This window comes from Amaranthus tricolor, chromosome 6 (assembly GCF_026212465.1).
Source record: "Amaranthus tricolor cultivar Red isolate AtriRed21 chromosome 6, ASM2621246v1, whole genome shotgun sequence".
Classification (NCBI taxonomy): Eukaryota; Viridiplantae; Streptophyta; class Magnoliopsida; order Caryophyllales; family Amaranthaceae; genus Amaranthus; species Amaranthus tricolor.
This window is the reverse complement of record NC_080052.1, coordinates 21,740,986-21,760,957: the sequence shown is the minus strand read 5'-3', so window position 1 is coordinate 21,760,957 and position 19,972 is coordinate 21,740,986. Positions and strand designations below refer to the sequence as shown.

Sequence of the window (19,972 nt, the reverse complement as noted above, 5' to 3'; positions counted from 1 at the left end):
GGAGGTTCCTCAAACTAGGAGCGACATATATTGTCTTCTTTATTTACTAACTTAAATATTAGGGTGAATTTTTAATAACACAAATTCTTAAATGAAATGGTTTTATAGTAAAACTATCTATATTTGATTGATCCGTATATATTTAATAGTTAAAGTGATCACTTGTCAATTCAAAGCGATCAATGAGAATAATGAGTTACATATATGAGTGCCTCTCATGTTAACAAGGTCTCGTACGAGCTGTTTTTATAAACCGTCGGAAGGTTAACCGCCAGGATGGTCTAGTTTGGTTTAACTATTTGGGCTTGTGTTTTCCAGTTTCAATTTTCACATTTTAGTGTGTGTATCTTACTCTCTCCCTTCCCGGCAAATTTCCAACCATCGTCTATCTCTCCTTCAAGAAACTCTTCTCCGATTTCGTAAGGTTCGAGCTCTCTATACCTTCCATGATCCAATTATCGTTCCTTTTCACCACGATGATCTTATTATTTGTTTCGAATTATCGTTTCTATAATCGTTTTTTTGTAACTTTTTCAGAGAAACTATTTTCCTTATTATATAGTTTAAGGTTTCCTAGGGTTTTAATGCAATGTTGATGAATTTTTTATATTTGTAATATGTTTTTGTATTGTTAACTTAAGAACTCTATTTTTTGTCATTGGTGTTTAGTTTGTTTCCATTGGGCATTGATGCCTTAATGCCTTTAATTTACCCATAATTTCATTTTTTATCTGTTGATATTGAAAATTTGATATTTTGACATTTTTGTATGCTTAAATGTTGTCTATTTTGTTCTTGTTCTTTGATTGTTACTCTTTCTTCATGCTTGTAAGACTAATAGTTGATTCTATGCTACTTGGACTCTTTATTTAGGCTTATGTTTACGCTCTGGAATATGATTTGGATGCTTAGATGCTTTTTTTGGACAAAAAGATGGAGAATTTTGTTTAAATTGTTGCATCAGACCCTTGTCTTTTTTTTTTTCGATGTCATTATTTACGAATATTAGTGAATTTTGCTGTCATACCAACTATATATCTTCTAGTGCATGCTAGTTCTTATCATTTCTTATCTAGTGAATTAACTTGTAAGTAAGAGGTTTGTTTATTGATTCTTTGGTAGTTATTCATTGTGGATAAAATTTACAATTATCGGCATCTAGAGAAGATTATCGAGTTTGAGAAGTTCAATGTTTAGTTGTTGTTTGGGGCTTTATCCAACATTGACAATTTAGAACTATTACTTTTAGAGCTAAACAGCTCTTTGGTAACTTAGCCGAACCCAAATTTTTGGAATTAAAGCTCTGACATTGTTGTTGTTGTTGTACAACTCTTTGTTATCTTGTCTTTTGTGCTTGCTTGCTGTTCTAGGTAGTTATGTTACCACTACATGTTGTGAAGCAGACTAAAACCTATGTCAGTTAAACTTCTAGATTAATAGGTATTGTCTGTCTTAGTGCTACTTTTGGTCAAAAATTTGTAGTAATACTCCTGTATTTTTCTTTGATCCATAAAGTTTTCTTGATGCGTGATTTTTGACGGGACAAAATCCCGTTGTATGATGAAGAAATCACCATTACCTGTGCAAAATATTTGTGGCACACCGAAGAATATTTGTAGCAAGGAAGATCTGGTCAAAATCTTGAGATGGCATTTTGGGCATTCTGAATTTCGTGGCAAGCAACTGGAGGCTATTGAAGCTGTTTTGTCAGGTAAGGTTGTATCAGTTCAAGGAATGCTGATGATCTATTATTGCGTTTTTTTAAAATTTTGATTGTGTCTTGTATCTTGTACTAATTTCAATCCTTTTATGCAGGAAGAGATTGTTTTTGTCTTATGCCCACTGGAGGAGGAAAGTCTATGTGTTATCAGATTCCTGCTCTCGCAAAACATGGGATAGTCCTTGTTGTTTGTCCGCTAATAGGTGAATGTCATTTGTCTTATTTGATTGTTCATTCTTTGGATTGTTGTATACTATTTTTGATTTATGGTTGTATTACATCTATAGGAATTGAATTAATCACTTCCACTTTCTTGGTCAGCTTTGATGGTAAGGGGTTTGCATTGCTGAATTCCCTTTGTTTTCCATATCACCAGGCTATCGTGTATCATAAACATACAAATTCTCTTATTTTAGGAAAACCAAGTGAAGGCTTTGAAGGAAAAGGGCATTGGAGCCGAATATCTCTCCTCAACTCAATCATCCCATGTCAAGGAGAGGGTATGTTTGTGTGTTACTGTGATTCTGTTCTTGTCTATGAATTTCACTAGTGTAGGCACAATTTGATTTGTAACTGTGTTTGCTTTATGACTCAACATCTAAATATCAAACAACTACTTGGTGAATGCTTGAACTTCAATTTTAGGGAATATTCTCTTTCCCAATACGAGTTCTCAACTTAATCTTGTCAAATTGTGACACAATGTGACTAAGCTTACGGTACTCTTAGGTGCTATGAAGGTGCAGGATTGTTGAGCATGCTATAGGCGTCTCTTGGTGATTTATTTTCATATGCTAAAGAAAATCAATATCAATCTAATGGCTAAATATTTCTTTTTCGACATTTATTTGATCCCTTATGTCTTGCCATTGCGTTAAAATTATGTGTTTTGTCTAAAATTATATACTTTACCATTGCTGTTGGGAGAACTATGATATTCTTTAGTTTATAGTACAAAAGGGAAAACCAATTAACTGGAATATAAAATTCCTTGCAGAACTGGCAGTACCTAGTAGGGAGTGGCTTTATACTTTAACTCATGAAATTGATGTTGTATTTTAAAAAAGACACGACTTTAGTTTGTCCTTAAAAGCTACTTTTGTTATCTACATCTTTTCTTTATCTTTCATCTCCTAAATTATACAATTTTTTTATTAGTTAGAGACTGCTTCTTGACAAACAAGGTTCCGACTGATCATGTGTTTGAACTTTGAAGCCTTTAGTCAAACAAACATATCATATAGAGGCAACAAGGACAGCTGCTAACTTGACAATTTTACGTTTTTGAAACATTCTAGAAGGTTTGACCATAAACTAAATTTATGCAACTCAAATGGATTAATTATTGGGTAGAGCTTTGACCATAAACAAGTATGGGATGAGAGGTGATAGTGGCTTATCTATGTTCTCAAATGATGTTAGTTGTCGGATATCCATTTCATAGATACTCTACACTTGCATCATGTGAAATTTCAGACACTCCATTGTGTTTGTACCTTTTTGATGGTTTGTTTCCTTGTGAAAGTTTATGATGGTTTCCATATGTTTAATCTTCTATTCTGATCTTTAGTATCCATTCAACTGTTTTTGCCAATATCTTCCTTTTTACATGCTGATCTTATTGTCTTGTGTAGATTTATGACGACTTGAACTCTGGAAAATCTTCCTTGAAGCTGTTGTACGTGACACCAGAGTTGATAGCAACAACAGGTTTTAGCTCAAAACTCTCTAAAATTCACAGCCGGGGGTTATTGCATTTGATTGCCATAGATGAGGTGTGCTTCATTTTCTGTGATAATGCATGGAACGTATGAATGATTATTCAGCATATCTTTTATTCTTCTATCAAATGTTTCAGGCACATTGCATTTCAAGTTGGGGTCATGACTTCAGGTTTGTAGCATAAACTATATTTGTGTAACTAATAATTTATCATTGCATGTCTGATTGATATCTTTTGTGTTTGTTGCCTGGATCTTTTTCACAAATGTCTCTTGTTTTTTTCTTTCTCCTGGACCGAGTTTTTCGGTGTATGAATTTTGGTGAACTTTATTATTCTATGCTCTTTATACTAACCTATCTGTTATTGGAGCCATGGCTTTCAATTTGCATCATAGTGAAAAACCAGGGTAACAACCACAAAACGAATTTTGTGGTTAATGTGGAATTTTGGGGTTGTCTTGGTCTATATTTTCGGCCGCGTTAAGCTAAAAAATCCTTTACAATACAGCCGTGATACAGTGATACATGCAATATTTTTACTATGACCTGCACCTAAATTTTTAATATAGGGACGTGGGACTGGGGTGTATGAAGTAATTTTACTTGTGAAGTGTAGTAATCAGTAATGAGTATAATGGTTGTGCTAGGCATTTTTACTACTATCTATTCGTTATTTTAACTTTGCTCAGCAAGGAAAAAGCTTAGATATTTTCCCCCTACTCTCTGTTGTTCGTTTGTCATTCATTTCTAATATGTCCTTAGTTTTAGAGTGGTATCTACATTTACACCTATGAACTTTATTTCCCTTCTTTTTTATATTTGATTGTATCGGTCTTGTGACTACGCTTTTCGCTAGATTAGTGTATTCAACCAAGTTGAGGACTTGAGGTTCATACCCCTGAATATATGTGTATATATTTATGAAAATCTTGATTTGTCAAACAAGTGTACAACAAAGGGCAACATGAGTTTTTTCATTTAAGGTGAAAATGATGATTTCTCACATTGATTTGTTTTGGTTCATGTCGCTGACCACATATGTTGGAATTAAGGCTTTGACATTGTTGTTGTTGATCTAGAGAGGAGGAGACCGACAAAGGAGTATGAATGATTAAGCATAAGTGAACTTGATTACTTTAGGGTGTACATTGAAAACTTTTTGGGGGGAAGATAGTTGAGGCTCTTGTCTAGAAGTCTAGTCAATTTTGTTTAGTTGTATAATATTTAGCCTGTAGTACATTAAGGATAAGCCTCAAATTTGACATGAATATAACACCTTGAAGGAAGAATGATGCTTGGGTCAGTTGGGTGTGGTCCTTGAAAACAGGACAATCTGAAGAAAAATTGGCAGCCATGTAAGATATCCTATATACCTAACATGTTCGAAGATTTCAAGTAACGTAGAAATAGAACTAAAGGATTTTGGCAGAACCTAAAGCTGGGTTTCAATTGTCAAAGCCTTATAGATGCAATTTTATACGATTCTTAAGCTGATTTTATCTGGGTTCTTTATTGATTCTGTATATTTTAGGATCAGTTTTTCAGGTGTACGTTGAGTGAAGCTTGTCGTTCTTCCTTGAGCTTGCTTACTGTATTGAATTTTTCCTTTGTGGTGGTACTTCCTGACCTCTGACCCTCAATCCCAAAAGAATTAGCCCCATTTTCCTTTTTAGTTTGGCCATGACCCACACTCGTGTTTTAAGTTTTGTCCACACATTTAACTTACCTTTCCACTCATCCACACGTTTCTCCTATTTTCCATAAAATATACCTTTTTACCACTTTTACTCCTTTTTCTTGATTTTCACCCTATTTTGTACTTAAGGCTTTTTTTTAGACAAAAGGAGTATTTTATGCTGCTGAAAGTTTTTTCCCTACATCCCATTTTATTATGTGTCATCTTTATTCTACTGAATGGGAAGTTGACATAAGATTTGGTTGTGCATAATTGCATATGAGATGATATAGTTTTGTAGAAGTGACAAGTTGTTTATTTTACTTTGTTGGACGGATGATACGTGAGGCATAAGTAACAGATGAGATTCTATTATGCATATTCATTTTGTATTGATCACATCCGACAGCTAGTTTTTAGGCATTTTTGGGAGAATTGACTAGTTGCACTGTGTTAATACTCATACGTACTTGGTATCAAATTCATGAGAGATTGAAAGATGTCTTCAATATTAGAAACTAGAATACTGATTAAGTAGATATTCTTCTATTTGTACTACCGAAGTGGTTTAGGCTAATTGTTGTATGGTTGATTTTCTTTAATTATTCTTTATTTTGATTTTTTAGGCCAAGCTACAGGAAACTATCCTCTTTGAGAGACATCCTTCCAGATGTTCCAATTTTAGCATTGACGGCAACTGCTGCACCAAAGTAAGCTGCAAATACCATTCTTATTTCTCACATCTTCCATGTATTCTAGTTGTCATTATTTGCAGCACTTTTAAGTATAATATTGTACTTGATGTCATTTCTGACTTCTAAGTTGGAGGTCCAATGTTTTTGCAAACAATACCATAGCTTAAATTTTCTTCGCTATCTATTGATGTTGTTGGACATTCCAACATTGTCGTAGCTGTATTCTTTACACCCCATAAAATAGTAACGTACGCTTTTTGAATTTTGAAGAGTACAAGGAACATTGATTTTTCTAGTCTTTTGTTAAGTGTTAATTGTAAATTTGTAATGCAACTTTTGACATCATTTCAAGACAATTATATCTGGCAGTTTTAAACTTATGATGATGTAGTGCATATCTCTTTTATCCATTGAATTCCCCGTACTATTCACCAATCTTCCACGTGCTTTAAAGTTTTTGATATAGGAGATTTCAGCTTATACAGTTATACTAATTTTTAAATGGTAATGTCCCTACCCGTGAATTGAAAGAGTAGTCGAATTTGAGTGCTTAGAGCCTTCCAGCAGCATTGTTTTTTCTGTTCGAAGAGCTTTGTTGATTTTTGATCTGTCTCTCACTTTACTCGTAATGCTAGTGTGTATATCTTTTTATCTGTTTTTCTTACTCTTTGTTTTTTTGAGTGCAGGGTTCAGAGTGATGTGATTGCATCATTAAGTTTGCGAAATCCTCTTGTCCTAAAATCATCTTTTAATCGCCCGAATATATACTATGAAGGTAAATAAGCATAATTTCTTAGTTTTGTTTTCCCCTTTGTTTTCTCAACTTGTTTAACAAGAAAAGTATGCATAATATTTACTCGACATTTTCATTTATAAGATGAGACTGTAGAAAACAGATTGAAGAATGTAAATAAAGATTTTGTGGCCACACTCTACCTTCAGAGGACAACAACTGAATATGTTCATGTGTGCTCTTTGTCTTGTCATGCTCAGAACAGTAGACCAATGCAAACCGTGATGTGGATCTCAAAGTTCTATATCTTATATCTACATGATACAAGATTCTCTTATTTCCTTTAGTTTATTAACTTTTTTCTATACAATATGTAGTTATGATAAGTTGCTAGTATAAACTATGTGGTGCAATTTACAATTTAAGTTATGTGAAACAATTAAAGTGGTGAAAACTGAAAACAAGTGTACATAAAAACTAAAATGGTATGCATACTCCAGTGGCATTTTTGTAAATAATTGGACATTTGGTAAAAGGTTTAAAAGGTGGACAGTTTTGTAAATAATATGAACTTTTTCCTGTACAAAAATATGTACACCCTATAAAATATTATGTACACCTTTTGCCACAAAATGTATATTTCAGTCTTGTTTTCAGTTTTTACCACTTTAGTGGTTTTCACATGATCTTGATATATATATAGGAAATTCTAGTGAGAACCATCCTTATATGAGAACCGTGAGAACCAATCTATCTGATAAAAATGTGTTACTTTTCTATTACAAAGGTGTTACTTTTAGGCCAAAAAGTGTTACTTATCTGTTAAAAAAAGATGATACTTTTCGACAAAAAAGTGTTACATTCAAAAAAAAATTCTGAACAAAACTCACAAACAGGTATTACTTTTTAAATAAAAATGTGTTATTTCGGAAAAAACGTGTTACTTTGTATAATTTGATTTTTGAAAAATTTTCAGACAGTAACACTTTTTGCTAAAAAGTAACAACTTTTTTTTTTAAAAAAAAGTAACATTTTTTGCCCAAAAGTAACAAATTTTTTGTAAAAAGAAGTAGCAGTTCTTTATCATGTAGATTGGTTCTCACGATTCTCATATAAACTTGGTTCTCACTGGAACTTAACCCTATATATATAAGTAACGATTTTTTTTTAAAAAAAATGTAACATTTTTTTACGCAAAAGTAACACATTTTCTGTAAAAAAAAGTAACAGTTTTTTTATCATGTAGACTAGTTCTCATGGTTCTCATATAAGCTTGTTTCTCACTGGAACTTAACCCTTATATATAAGTAACAACTTTTTTTTAAAAAAAAGTAACATTTTTTAACTCAAAAGTAACACATTTTCTGTAAAAAAAAGTAACAGTTTTTTATCATGTAGATTGATTCTCACGGTTCTCATATAAGCTTGGTTCTCACTGGAACGTAACCCTATATATATATAAACCAGCCTGAGATACACACATTGTGACAAAAGGTGTGACAAAAGGTGTACTTACCATCTTATAGGGTGTATATATTTGTGTGAAAGAAAAAGTTTATATTATTTACAAAAATGTCTTCAAAATATGTACACCTTTTGAGGATGTATGTATTTTTTAGCAAATGACCAATTATTTAGAAAATTGCCACCCAAATATGTACCTGAATATATATATATATATATATATATATATATATATATGTATATATATATATATATATATATGTATATATATATATATATATATCTATATATATATATATATATATATATATATATGTATATATATATATATATGTATATATATATATGTATATATATATATATATATGTATATATATATATGTATATATATATATATATATATATATATATATATATATATATATATATATATATATATATATATATATATAACGTTTCTTCAGCTGTGGATATTAAACCCCATCAGTAGTGGATAATTTTAGTATATCTGATTAAGTAATTACATGGTTTCCCTCTATAATTATAGCGCTTTTAATGTTTTTTGTGGAAATCATGCATAGAAAAATGATGTAAGGATCTTTGAAGAGATTAAGGAATTGATGATCCCTTTGAGTTGATAGTCATCCTTAGTTGCTTACTAAAAGATACACTTATCTCATGCTGCACGATTTCAAAATTTATGTGGAAAAGTATATGTTCGTATGTGGAAAAACATATATTATAATTAACGCAAGGCTTCTTCATTTGATACCAATCTAATTTACTTTACCTTATTTTTATCTTTCTTTTATTATACTTGATGTTAAACTGAAGTTCGATCGGTGACAATTATGAGAAATGTTACTCTTGTAATTGATATTTTAATCCGTGTTCATCTTCTTGAGTATGCTTCTTACACCGCAGTTCGGTATAAAGATCTTCTGGATGATAGTTATGCTGATTTATGTGGGGTTTTTAAGTCCTGCGGGGAAGTTTGTGGCATAATTTACTGCCTTGAAAGATCAGCTTGTGATGCCTTGGCTACTCACCTATCGAGTTATGGGATATCATGTGCTGGTAAGTCACTCGTCTTTCCTGATTCAATTTTCAGTGCATCTTGCAATTCTGTTGGCTCATGACAGGTTCTTTCCTTTTTCAGCTTATCACGCAGGTTTGAACAATAAAGTACGAAGCTCCGTCTTAGATGATTGGATTTCTTCGAAGATACAAGTTGTTGTCGCAACAGTAGCCTTTGGGTATGAAATTCTTGTGATACAACTTTTACCATTACCTCTAAGTTTCTAGTTTGGTGCTTATGAAAAATGAAATCCATTGTGCTAAATGTTGTCATAGCAGACTTTACCTTAATGCTTGTAATTACATTGTGAAATTCAACCATTAGTATTAGCATAGTAGCGAAAAGTGATAAATAGGTATTGTAGTAGGTGATACTTTCTTCATTGTAGTGCGACCCGATTTAGACCGGACCGGAAACCCGAATTTAGACCGGACCAGACGGTAAACCCAAATTTATCAATTTTTAAGAACCGGAGACCGGAGTTGATTCATTTGGTCTGGTTCAGGTCCAATTTCTACTGGTTCAGGTCCAGACTACCTGTCCAGTCCAGTTTTGCAGTCCTAAGTGCAAGTATTTCACTTGGTATTGTCCTTGAAAATTTTGGTGGCCTTTAGAATCAACGTTTGGTTGCTGATTAGATCTGGCATACTTTTCTGTGAAAAATTTGCATCATCTAGTTATCTTGACGCTTTTTAGCGTTTTTACGACCAACTTTTTGATGTGACTTTGAATTGCCGTGATCATATGTTATTGTTCACTGCTTCTTTTACTTATGCACCAACCCTTGAACTATTGACCTGAGATGAAACTATCACCTTCATAATGACCAAAGCCAAGGAGAGAAGGTCATATGCCAATGTCGTTGATTAATTTTTGATCTCTTGCTCATGATCAAAATGTTTCGATGAACCTACAATACAAATAAGGATTATTTGAGGGATAAGTGTAACATTTCTCTGCGCTGTGAGTGAATGCTCTTATCTTCCCTGTGTGCTTCCTTTATGTGATATTCATTATATGATGACAAGCAAAGTTATGTTTGTTCCTCATTTTTTTTTCCATTTTGGTAAACCTAGTTATTAAATTTTCGATACTTTATTTATACCCGACAACCATTCATTTTTGTATATATAATTACTATAACGTATTATTGCTGCAATTTTTGAAATGGTGCTCTAATAAGGGATTGAAAGTGATAGAAGCTTATGTTTTGTGCAGGATGGTACGTGTTCTCGTAAAATTTGAAGCACAAAAAGGCCAATATTGATAGTTTTTATACCCCGGCAACAGAATGTAGGTGGTGTTACTTGCATTTTTTCTGAAATTTCAGGGAATTGATAGAAAGGATGTTCGAATTGTCTGTCACTTCAATATCCCTAAGTCGATGGAAGCATTTTATCAAGAGTCTGGAAGAGCTGGACGTGACCAATTACCGTGTCGAAGTGTCCTTTACTATAGCATTGATGATCGCAAGAGAATGGTTGGAGTTTGGACTTCTATGTACTGAATTTTTTTTTATGAGAAGAATGTGTAATTGTATATTTGCATCCGAGTTAATGCTACTCTGCTCAATACATGATTGTTATACAGGAATTTATTTTGAAAAATCCTCAAAGCAAGAAATCGGAGCCCTCACGCTTCGTAGATTTGTCGTCAAAGAAGCCTCTGGACGATTTCAGACAGGTGATCTTCTATTAAAAGTTAATTGTGGATAGAAAATTTACTTTTTTTTGGTTGCCTCGGGACAGTTATGTCTTGTGATTGCAGATGATCGAGTACTGTGAAGGTTCTGATTGTCGTAGAAAAAAAATTCTTCAAAGTTTTGGGGAACAGGTGAATTGTTGTTTTGTACATGTTATTTTCCAGTTCATAGAGTTCTTCTTCTCTCCCCCTCATACTGCTTCCCCTTATTAATGTAGTCCTTAGCATTCTTCAACCCTCAACCCATAAAGGAAAAAAACAATGACTGAACTTGGTAAATTTTGTGATCTGTGTATACTGAGCTCCTATTTCCTTTTTTCTATTGAAACATAGGCACTTGCTTCTCTCTGTGGTAAAACATGTGATGCCTGCAAACAGCCAAATGTAGTTGCCAAGCACCTTGAGCAGTTGAGTTCCTCAGCCACTCTACAAAAAAACCTGGTGGCTCGAGTTTTTGTGAACAGGTAGTTTGATTTGAATTAATATCATTGTATGTTATTCCGTTGAATATTATTTGATGATTATGTCACAGTTAAAGTTGCTGAATTTTTATTTCATATAAGATGTCTGTTCTGAAAGTGTTTGCTTGTATATGTAGTACTACGGACTAGAGCTAGGTGAATTCATTCAAATTTCTTCCTTTTGTGTTCACTTAAAAACCCGTTGGACAACTTGGTCTCATTTTATTTGCCACTGTTCTAGAGGTTGGAAACAAAGTTCTAATTTTATCACTGAGAATCAGGTCTAGAATTAATTTCCCCCATTTATGTGACACATGTCTAAAAAAGGTTGTCTTCCTTCTGGTGATTATGTGGATAATTTGTCTTTTCTTTTTTGAAGTTCCATGAACAATATTGGTGGAGAACAATCAAGTGAGTTTTGGAATCGTAGTGATGATGAATCATATGGTTCTGAGGAAGAAATATCTGATTCTGATGGTAATAGCCTATTAACTTGTTCTTTGAGTTCAATATAAAGCTTGTTAGCCTGCAATTATTTTGGACTGAATTTTTTTAGCTCTCCCCCCTGTTTGCCTCTTTTCATTATTGTTTGTGGATGCTCTTTCATTTTCAGATGATATTGAAGTGTCAAAGGGCCTAAGCTGCTCAAGATTACCATCAAGATTAAACGAGAAACTTGATATATTGCAGCGAGCAGAAGAAAAATATTATCAGTGCGGAGGCTCTCAAGAGCAGGTGTGTTTCACTCTTAATATCCTTTGTATATGCCATTCCATTGCTTGTGAATTTTGCTTGGTAATTTAGTGAACACTAGTTTTTTTTTTTTGCTATTTTTAGTTTCTAAGACACTTATTGGCCAATACCTATTGAAGAAGCTCACGTTCTTGTATTATTCCGGGTTGGTTTGTTTTCTCCGCCTATTTGTCAGCTGCAAGATTTATACTGGACAAAATTGGTTTTTCCCTCTGGCATTTTCTCATCCCCTTAACGTTTGTTCCTCCCACCTGCAAGGAATTTTAGTATACCCTTTTTTTCCACTAAAGGACTAGTGCACGTCTCGATTCTGCTATTCTGTTTTGTGCAAAACTAAGCAATACTTATCTCTTGGTAAACCTAAAAACAGTCTTAATTTACTATGATGAACATTAGAATCTTCCTAAATTGATTGACACGTGTTTTTTTTGGTGAAGGCTGTTGTCAATTACACTGTTTGTCATGATCCCATAACCTCTTTGGCCATATATAGGTATAGATCCTATATCGTCAATTTTTAATTTTATGCTGAGCAACTGATTCTGATTTTGGCAGAATGTTGTATATTTTGTAACCTCACAGCATTTTCTGTTAGTTTCTTTACGCTTGAGCTTATGGTTGAAAAAAGCAGATTTAACTAGATACTCAAAATTACTTGCTTTGCACATCAAACTCGTTTGTAAATACTAGAAATGACTCACTAAGAATACTAAGGGCCCGAAGTTTGTCAATTAAAATAATATCCTTGGCCTCACCTTACAATCCTGGTATCATTTTGGTCCTCCTTACCCCTGAATCTGATATAGTGTTTACTCTACTCCGTTTGGTGACAATTTGATCTGGCGCACATATTTGGTTGATAATTGACATTGAATCAGATGCCACCGGCTATAATAGGCTACAAAATTCCTTTCTCTCTGAGTTTTGGCTTAATTCTTGAATTTTTTTCTTCCCTATGGTGTCCTCAAAGAAGCAGATAATTCTTCTCATCAGTTTCATATTGGTAGAGCAGTACAAAGAAATATATAATGGAGTTAGGTTGTTTTTGTTGTCTGTCTACTGTCAAAGAAAATCTGCATGTTGAATTCAGAGCTTCAAAATGGTATAAAGTAGATTTTCTTTTTGAGATATAAGGTTTGGAGAAACATGTTGATGTTATGGCTTAAGTCAGCCATAGAAATGAACTGATGTAAAGAACATAAAAGGATAAGCCAAGGATAAGCAAAGTGAAATTAAAGGCAGAATATGAAAATGTATATCAAGCTGTTCGAGATGCTTGTTCTCTCCCAAAAATTCTAAACTCAATTACAATATAATTCTCTCATATTTCGATTCCCCCATTCACCACTTATGTATAGGCTAATTTTCACTCCTCTAACCAACTTAAGGCTCTAACAAACTTTAACCGCCCTCTAATTAACTAAGGTAATATTGTCCTATTGATATTGTTATGTTGCTCTAATGACTAAGATGCCCTTTTCCATTTGTGTAGACTATAGGTAGGTAATGAATGCCCGGTAATAACAGTTGACCAGCTGCTTTCCCACCGTGGAGAAGTTTTTTATCTGAAACTTTTTCCTCTTGATTTTGTTCCTTGACTATTGCTTTTCATCTGTATTATCCAGTCATGTTCTGAATCTCAGGATACTAGGTATTGAAAGTTATTGTTTTGCGTTATTCACTATGCTTATTATTGATTTTGACAACAGGGTTACGCTGCTTTTGAGGTTATAGTTTGTGTTCATGACCAAGATGGGACTTCTTTAATTTATGGACATATAATAATTGATCTTCCTAAGATGTGGATGTGATTGATCGTTGGGTTTCCATTTTTGAGTTTTAGCATCAATTATTCTTCCAAAATAATATGATTTTTAATTAGCTTTAAATTGATGTTCTGTCTTCCTTCTTGCCATTATACATTCTCATTTCGTTGTAATCATACTGCAGACTAGTAGAAAAGACAAGAATTCAATATCTTACACATTAAGAGAGTCATGCAAGCAAAAACTGTTAAATGCTTTAAAAGAGACTCAACGAAAACTTGGCAGGTATGTGTGACGTACTAGATTCTCTTCCCCTTAAATTAAGTGCTAGTTTAATACTACCTCTTATTCAATTCATTAGTCCCATCTAGTTTTTCGCTCTTCCCAAGGCAACATTTTAACCCTTAATATCTCTAATTGTTCTTAATTAAAAATTATAAAAAGTTGATATTAATAATCCTTGTATTGAGAAGAATCAAACAAGATTCCACATGATTATTTTTAAGTTATAGATACAAATTAAGAGTGATAAGTGAATAGTAACAAAATAAATGGGACTAATGGGTAGAATACGAGGGAGTATTATTCAATATGAATTTGGTAAACCCTCATCCATTACAAATATCTCTCTCCTTGCTGATGTAAATGTTTTATGGCTTGTTTTAGAATGTCCTAAATGGACTACCATGTAAAACTTCCTGTTATTTAGAATAAAAGTGTGTGACAGGGTTTTTGTTCCGTTTCTTTGATGTCTTTCTGTTGTACTCTGATACTCAGATGACTGATGAGTGTATGATAATACCAAAGTGCAAAAATCTGGCAACTCTCAATGGCGGTAATGATTCGATGATACATTAATTATAGTGAACCGGTTATCGTAATGTCAAATTCTGATGAACCCACCAAGTACAATTACCAAAAGAGAGAAGAAGAAGAGAATATAGAAAGAAGTAGAGGTAGAATTTCAGAGAAGAGAACGAGAGTACAGAGAATGTAGAGAGAAAAGGACGAGAGATATGAGAGAGAAAAGGTTTGTGTATATTCATTTGCTGATTTTTATGCTATTACATCAGACTATATATATAACCTCTCAGCATAACAAACTTGCTGTAAAAGGAGGTAGTTACACAAAAGATTCCTTTTCTAGACTATTCATTGAAATAGAAAAACACTTAAAATTTGCCAGCTCATTTACAGAGATTTATTGCGTCTCTGATAAACGATGGTAGCCTTGCCATTAGACAGTGTGACAATACCCTCGGACAGCAGCTGCACCTTGTCCTCAAGGTGAGAAGATGGGTGTGCTGTGAGTAACTTGGCGTAGTCCTCCCATGTAGCTTTGGATGCTGAGAACCCAGACCAGTGGACCAAAACTTCAGCCTGAGAAGGGGTAGGATGGCGAACAGCAAGTAACGCCACAGGTTCAGCTTCCAGGACCATGTTACCCAAGACAGGAAGGGGAATATCAGATGGAACAGTATACCCACGGGCTGGCTTGAGTTGTGATACATGAATGACCGGGTGGATGAGACTTTGTGATGGTAGATCAAGCTTGTATGCTACCTTTCCCACCTTCTGTTGTATCATATATGGACCAAAGAAGCGAGGTGCCAATTTAGCATTTGGTCTTTTGGCCAGGGATTGTTGCCGGTAAGGTTGGAGCTTAAGGAAGGCCAAGTCCCCTACTTCGAAAGATAATTCACGGCGTTTGAGATTAGCATAATGCTTCATGATTTTCTGAGCTCGGGCCAAGTCCCCTACTTTGAAAGATTTTGCAAGGACGAACCGTCCTTTAAAAAATAGACGGTCATGGTGTAGGGTGAAGCCCAATGGTGCCTCCCTGCCAACAACAATATCAGCTTGTATTTTAGACAAATAGGGATCCTTCTTAACCTCCTTGACCAACGCCTCCCAATCAAGCGAGACTGAACTAATAGCTGTACAAAGTGTCATAGCATCCGGCCCTCGGCGTGAGAGCGCATCAGCCACGGTGTTCTTGTTGCCATGATTGTATACGATAGCAAAATCAAAACCAATCAATTTCATTACCCATTTTTGGTATGCTGCTCCGATTTCCCTATGTTCCAACATAAATTTTAAGCTATGTTGGTCGGTTTTCACCAAAAAACGTGCCCCCATTAGATAGTGCTTCCACCGTAATACCGCCAACACTATGGCCATCAACTCTCTTTCATAAATGGGTTTCTCCTGGGCTCGTGGTCCGAGTGCTCGACTAAAGAAGGCAATGGGGTGATTGTCTTGCATTAGGACAGCCCCTAAACCCACTCCTGAAGCGTCGGTTTCCACTACAAACGGCTTGGAAAAATCCGGCATGGCTAGCACCGACACCGTAGTCATGGCGGACTTAAGATTTTCGAAGGCAGCCGTGGCTGAGTCATCCTTACAAAAGGCATCCTTTTTCAGCAAATCAGTGAGTTTTTTGGTCTTTTGAGCATATCCCTATACAAATCGTCTATAGTACCCCGTCAACCCTAAAAATCCACGCAACTCCTTGAGGTTTCGGGGCTCCGGTCACCGGGAAATCGCTGCAATTTTCTCTGGGTCCACTTCCACTCCTTGGGCTGAAATAACATGCCCTAAATAAGCCACCTGAGGGACTCCAAAACTACACTTCTTCCCATTGATGACTAAGGAGTGTTGAGACAGTAATTCCAGTATCATTCTCACATGCTCCTTGTGATCCTCTTGACTTTGACTATAAATCAGTATATCATCAAAAAAATACTAATACAAACTTACGTAAGTTTCAAGGATTCAAAAGTATCCGGGGCGTTAGTGAGCCCAAAGGGCATCACTAAAAATTCGTAATGGCCTTCGTGTGTTTTGAAGGCTGTTTTTGACACATCTTCTGCCTTCATACGGATTTGGTGGTACCCGGATTTCAAGTCAAGTTTGGTGAAGATAGTAGCTCCCTTAAGCTCATCAAGTAGCTCATCAATTACCGGAATAGGAAACTTATTGGGAACAGTTACCTTATTCAAGGCGCGGTAATCGACACAAAAACGCCACGACCCAAAAGGACTTCCCTGCCCTTCCACTCAAAACTCATGGTTTGAGTTTTCCAGTTTATAATGATATTACCCAATTTCTCAAGCCATTGCACCCCTAGAATAACATCTAGACTCCCTAACTCCAAAGCAAAGAAATCATCACAAAGCTCCATGCCTTGCACCGTCACCTTCACCTGTCGGCATATTCCATCACCAAAAACCTCCATTCCCGTTCTCAGAGTCACCTCAAAACGCCTACATTCCTCGATTTCCAACCCTAATTTTCGAGCTGTAGGGGTGGAAATAAATTGTTAGTTGCCCCAGAATCAATTAAAATGATTACCTTCTCTCTAGCCATTATTCCTTCTAGCTTCATCGTTTTGGGTTTCGTAAAACCCACCAAAGAATGTAGAGTAATTCCGGCCATGGGGTCCTCGATGTCTGGCAACAGCTCATCAGAGACCTCCTGGAACACTTCTTCTTCATCTCCGATCTCCTCCGTCAAGATTATTTGAAGCTCACGATTTTTACAAACGTCATTGAAGGCCCATCGCTCATCACATTTGAAGCACAATCCTCGAGCTCTTCTATCTTGCATGTCTTTCTCACTTAATGGTAAGGTTTTTCCATGAGCTTCTGGGTAGATTTTTGTGGTTGAGTGGTTGGGTTTAGAAGGGGTTGAGTAGAGTGTTTGGGTAAATTTTTGTGAAGGATGGGGATTTTGGGTTATATCCGGGTAGGTGGGGTAAAGTTTGGGTGATTGTTTTTGGTATGTGGGGTAGTGGGGTCCACCTCTATCGTACTCCTTTTGTCTCCCAAAGTGTACTTTAACCCAATCTTTTTCCTCTATTTTCTCGGCCCACTCAAAGGCAATTTTTAAATTAGGAGGATCCATGAGCCTTAACTCACTCCTTATATCCCCTTTCAGCCCATGTATAAAGACTCCTAAGGAAATATGTAAGGATACCCTTCCCAGACATGTAATTTTCTCAATAAACTCCTTTCAGTACTCAGCCCTGCCAGTTTGCCTCACTGCTACCCAGTGTTCCACAAGTCTCCCTTGGTTGCGAGGGTGAAAATGGCTTAGCAAGAGTTGTTTTAGTTCCTTCCACTCACTAATCTCCCCCTGTTGTTCTTCCCAATGATACCAAAACAGGGCATCCAACGTCATACTGGTTACTGCCGCCTCCATTTTATCGTCGTCAGTCATGTGGTAGAAGGAGAAGAAACACTCAGCTTGCATAATCCACCCGTTAGGGTTTACTCCAGTAAACATAGGTATGTCAATTCGTTTCAACCTCCAACTGACCTCTCGATTTCCGCTTCCATTTTCTTCCCTCCTCCTATCGAACACATCAGGGGACTCCTGGTAAATGTTGCTTTGCCCATCAACGTCTCATTCACCACGGAGGCTCCTCTCACCCGTGGGTTAATGGGCGGATTTCCGAGGATGCTGCCCCTGGGTTGTGGTCTTGGACTATTTGAGACCAAGCGATTAATGCTGTCCTGCATCTTAGCTTGAGAATCCAGGATCAGATTGATGGATTTTTCAAGATCAGCGTGTTTGGTTTCAAGTACTACTTGATTCAACGTCATTTTATCCTCCAACTGAGAAATCTCCGAGTGCAAACGTGCATTAAATTGCAGAGCAACTTCATCCAACCCATGTTCCAGCTGCTCTATTCGTTGCTGATTAGTTGGATTGCTCATAGTCAGCAATAAGGTGATGGCTCTGATACCAGTTGTGATGAACCCACCAAGTACAGTTACCAAAAGAGAGAAGAAGAAGAAGAAAATATAGAAAGAAGTAGAGGTAGAATTTCAGAGAAGAGAATGAGAGTACAGAGAATGTGGAGAGAAAAGGACAATAGAGATATGAGAGAGAAAAGGTTTGTGTATATTCATTTGCTGATTTTTATGCTATTACATCAGACTATATATATAACCTCTCAGCATAACAAACTTGCTGTAAAAGGAGGTGGTTACACAAACGATTCCTTTTCTCGACTATTCATTGAAATAGAAAAACACTTAAAATATGCCAGCTCATTTACGGAGATTTATTGCGTCTCTGATAAACGATGGTAGCCTTGCCATTAGACGGTGTGACACAAATATTGGCTGAAAGGATGAGATATCCCTTGAAATGGGCCCAAAATGCAGATTTTTTAGACATTTTTAACACAAAATTTTTCTGTATGTTTTTTAGGTATATTCTGCAATGCAACTGATGCGATACGATTTGGACTTTTTTCTTCTTTATAGATAATACTATTCTAGCTTGGGATGCTAATTTTAGTCTAAACAACTGGATCAGTTATGATATAAAATTTCTTCTATATCTGTGCTCCAAATTGGCTGAATTTCGTTGACGGCAAGAGGGTATCTTTCAAATAAAATTTTAGTGGGATATCGATTAGAAAATTTCCTAGTAGTATCTCTAGTAGAATCAAGGCTAAATCTCTCCCTTTTATCTGACATTACAGGTTTGACATCGAATCAGCTGTCACCATCCTTGAAAGTGAATGCTACAAGAAATGTGTAAAGAGCGGGAAATCATTTTATATTTCACAGATGGCTGGTACAGTACGGTGGCTATCAACTGTAAGTTTAACTGATTTAACCCACAGGCTGCAGCCCGACTCACCAAATATGAAGAACTTGAAGCCAGAGGACTCTATTCAAAAGCCGACTTCCCCCTCAATTGACTCTAATAAAGCTATAAAGGCAATCGTCCATGCAAAAACTATAGTAGATCCACTGCCTTCGTCTGCACAAACATCAGATAGTGTAGCTCGTAAAATAATTTTACCTCCAATTCCATCCTTCTCTGACTTTGTGAGGAGCACCAAACCGAAAATTAGTCAAGCCATCCATCGTTCCGATTCAAAAAGGAATTCAACAGATGTTTCCGGTACAGCAGATAAGAGGAAGAGGTTGCAATAGTCTTGTAGTTTCACTGTTCAGATTTCGAGCATGCCAACTAACTTGCATAGTCTCATCTTCTGGTTGCCCTTGGTGAGGGCAGTGAATGCTGTTTGTGAGAAAATCAAATCATTTACTTATTGTACTTGACAACACAAATCGATGCAATGAATATTCAACTATGAAGTCTAATTAGTAATTCAAAAGAGAATTGACGTATTATTCAACGTATTTAAAATATGAATTTCATATTTGATGCTTAGACTTG

At 35.5% G+C, this 19,972-nt stretch overlaps 1 protein-coding gene across 1 annotated transcript; it reads left to right on the top strand.

Moving 5' to 3' along the window:
- Positions 1-231: 231 nt before the first annotated feature.
- LOC130816061 (ATP-dependent DNA helicase Q-like 3) lies at positions 232-19,966 on the top strand. Its single transcript, XM_057682642.1, has 20 exons — positions 232-424; positions 1,516-1,711; positions 1,816-1,923; positions 2,042-2,049; positions 2,137-2,220; positions 3,355-3,495; positions 3,579-3,613; positions 5,744-5,827; positions 6,499-6,587; positions 8,934-9,086; positions 9,169-9,265; positions 10,306-10,309; positions 10,418-10,567; positions 10,678-10,770; positions 10,855-10,920; positions 11,122-11,252; positions 11,629-11,726; positions 11,863-11,984; positions 13,953-14,053; positions 19,266-19,966. The coding sequence occupies exons 2-20, from the start codon at positions 1,558-1,560 to the stop codon at positions 19,723-19,725; spliced, it is 2,178 nt and encodes a 725-aa protein (XP_057538625.1). The 5' UTR covers positions 232-424; positions 1,516-1,557; the 3' UTR covers positions 19,726-19,966.
- Positions 19,967-19,972: the final 6 nt, after the last annotated feature.

What these genes read in the sequence shown, in the direction of transcription:
- LOC130816061 (XM_057682642.1), top strand. Translation starts at nt 1,558, where the DNA reads ATGATGAAGAAATCACCATTACCTGTGCAAAATATTTGTGGCACACCG. An exon ending in TTATGGGATATCATGTGCTG is followed by an intron (nt 9,087 to 9,168) that starts GTAAGTCACTCG and finishes TTCCTTTTTCAG; the next exon opens with CTTATCACGCAGGTTTGAAC. An exon ending in TTCAAAGTTTTGGGGAACAG is followed by an intron (nt 10,921 to 11,121) that starts GTGAATTGTTGT and finishes ATTGAAACATAG; the next exon opens with GCACTTGCTTCTCTCTGTGG.